Below are 1,946 nucleotides of genomic sequence, written 5' to 3'. Positions count from 1 at the left end.
TTTAGATCTTTCACCACTTATGGGCTAACCAAACCATATCACGCCCATAGGCTTCACATTTGACTTTACTTTTTCTTTACTTGGGCCTGAACTTAGCTCTTGTACTATTTACCTTCTATTTAGCAATATCGATCAGAACTGTCTGCTCGCATGCAGACAGTTCTAATAAGAATAGTACTCATTTTGAACTCATCAATTTTCCTTATCTTATTTAATGTGAGGCTATACTTACACATGATTACATACATGTCTTATCCTCCTCACCTCCATCGTCTTCCCTCCTCTCCATCTCCACCTTTGTCCTCCTCCTTATTCACCTCCACCTAGACCGCCACCCAACTTGTCTCTACTCTCCTCCTTTCATTTCCTCTCCTGTTCTTCGTCCAAAACAACAACAAAAATAATAACAAATAAATAAAATGAAATCATTAACCCTTCACATTTTTAGATATGCATATATGTATCTCTGTTATTACAGTATTGATATATGAATGTGGATAGTCTCAAACTATGTCACATTCAAATATGCTTATATTTTTTGTAGTAGGGAGGATTCGAAATCCATTCAAATATATATTTTAATGCCAAAACTCAAAACTTGAAGGTCAAAGTTGAGGGATACATATAATTTTACATTCTAGCATGTCTTTAAACGGGCTTAAATTAAGGAACCCGCCTAGAAGCATTTCTATATTTTTAAAAGTCCGTTTAAATTGCAAGTGTGAATTGCACCTAGATTGCGAGGATATGGTGAATGATAGTGGTAATATATCATGATTGATTACGTAATATTACGTGATTTAATGTTGATTGGAGTAAATCATGAAAATAATTGGAGAAATCATGAACTGATTATAACTAGTATAATTGTGATTAGAGAACGTGAAATATCACGATTCGAGGTCAATGTGGCCTATACTTTTATATTTCTTTTTTGTAAGGTATTTTCTTCCTTAGAAATGCACGGTTAGTTCCCTGTCCTTTGCTAAGAGATTTGAAATAACGTGCATATTTCTTCCCAAAAACTCTGTTTCACGAAATGCACGGTTAATATTATTCCAACACTCTGTTTCACGAAAACAAAGATATACCAAATCAAACGTGAATAAATTAAGAAACCAGCAACAATATAAGTAAATAACGTGCATATTTCTTCCCAAAAAAAAAATTCCATTAAAAAAAACAAATTCGCCGACTTCAAGTTTTTGCACATATATACAACATTAACGACAGGATCCATGCACGCATCAACCCCAACAATGGTGCAGTGTTCCTCTCTCCTTTTCATTGCCTTCCTCGTCGCATTCTCCTTCACTTCTTCCTCCAGCGCCAACTCACTACAAACCTACGTGATTCATGTCCAACGAAACATCGCCGACGATTTTCCCACCAACAATGCCGACGATCTCGAGACTTGGTATAGATCCTTCTTGCCCCAGATAGACACCAATTCTGTCGTCGACGACTCAGATCGCTTGGTCTACTCCTACAGCAAAGTCTTCAGCGGCTTCGCTGCCAGGCTAACCGATGAGGAACTCAACCTGACGTCGAAGAAACCGGGTTTTGTTCGAGCCTTCCCGAACGCAGTCATTCCCCTTCTCACCACTCACACTCCTGATTTCCTCGGTCTCAGAGGCTCCGCTGGCCTCTGGAACTCCACGAACCTCGGGAAAGGCGTAATCGTCGGCGTTCTGGACTCCGGCATTCTCCCCGGTCACCCTTCGTTCGACGATAACGGTGTTCCGCCTCCTCCTGCCAGGTGGAAGGGCCGATGTGATTTCGGCCCCGGCGGCTGTAACAACAAGATCATCGGCGCTAGAGCTTTCCTGAGCGGTAACGATGCAGCGTCAAATGCGACTGATCCCACGGACGACGAGGGCCACGGCTCGCACACCGCGAGCACGATCTCCGGCAATTTCGTCCGCGATGTTGGTTCTTTTGACCTT

At 41.5% G+C, this 1,946-nt stretch overlaps 1 protein-coding gene across 1 annotated transcript in view; it reads left to right on the top strand.

Moving 5' to 3' along the window:
• Nucleotides 1,195–1,946, top strand: part of LOC109846740 (subtilisin-like protease SBT1.6) — a 2,959-nt gene continuing 2,207 nt past the window's right edge. The window contains exon 1 of the mRNA XM_020415986.1: nucleotides 1,195–1,940. Coding sequence (XP_020271575.1) covers nucleotides 1,239–1,940 — 702 coding nt within the window. The 5' untranslated portion in view covers nucleotides 1,195–1,238. The remainder of the gene's footprint in view (nucleotides 1,941–1,946) is intronic.

Source organism: Asparagus officinalis, chromosome 7 (genome assembly GCF_001876935.1).
Source record: "Asparagus officinalis chromosome 7, Aspof.V1, whole genome shotgun sequence".
In the NCBI taxonomy this organism is placed as follows: Eukaryota; Viridiplantae; Streptophyta; class Magnoliopsida; order Asparagales; family Asparagaceae; genus Asparagus; species Asparagus officinalis.
This window is presented reverse-complemented; position numbering and strand designations above follow the sequence as displayed.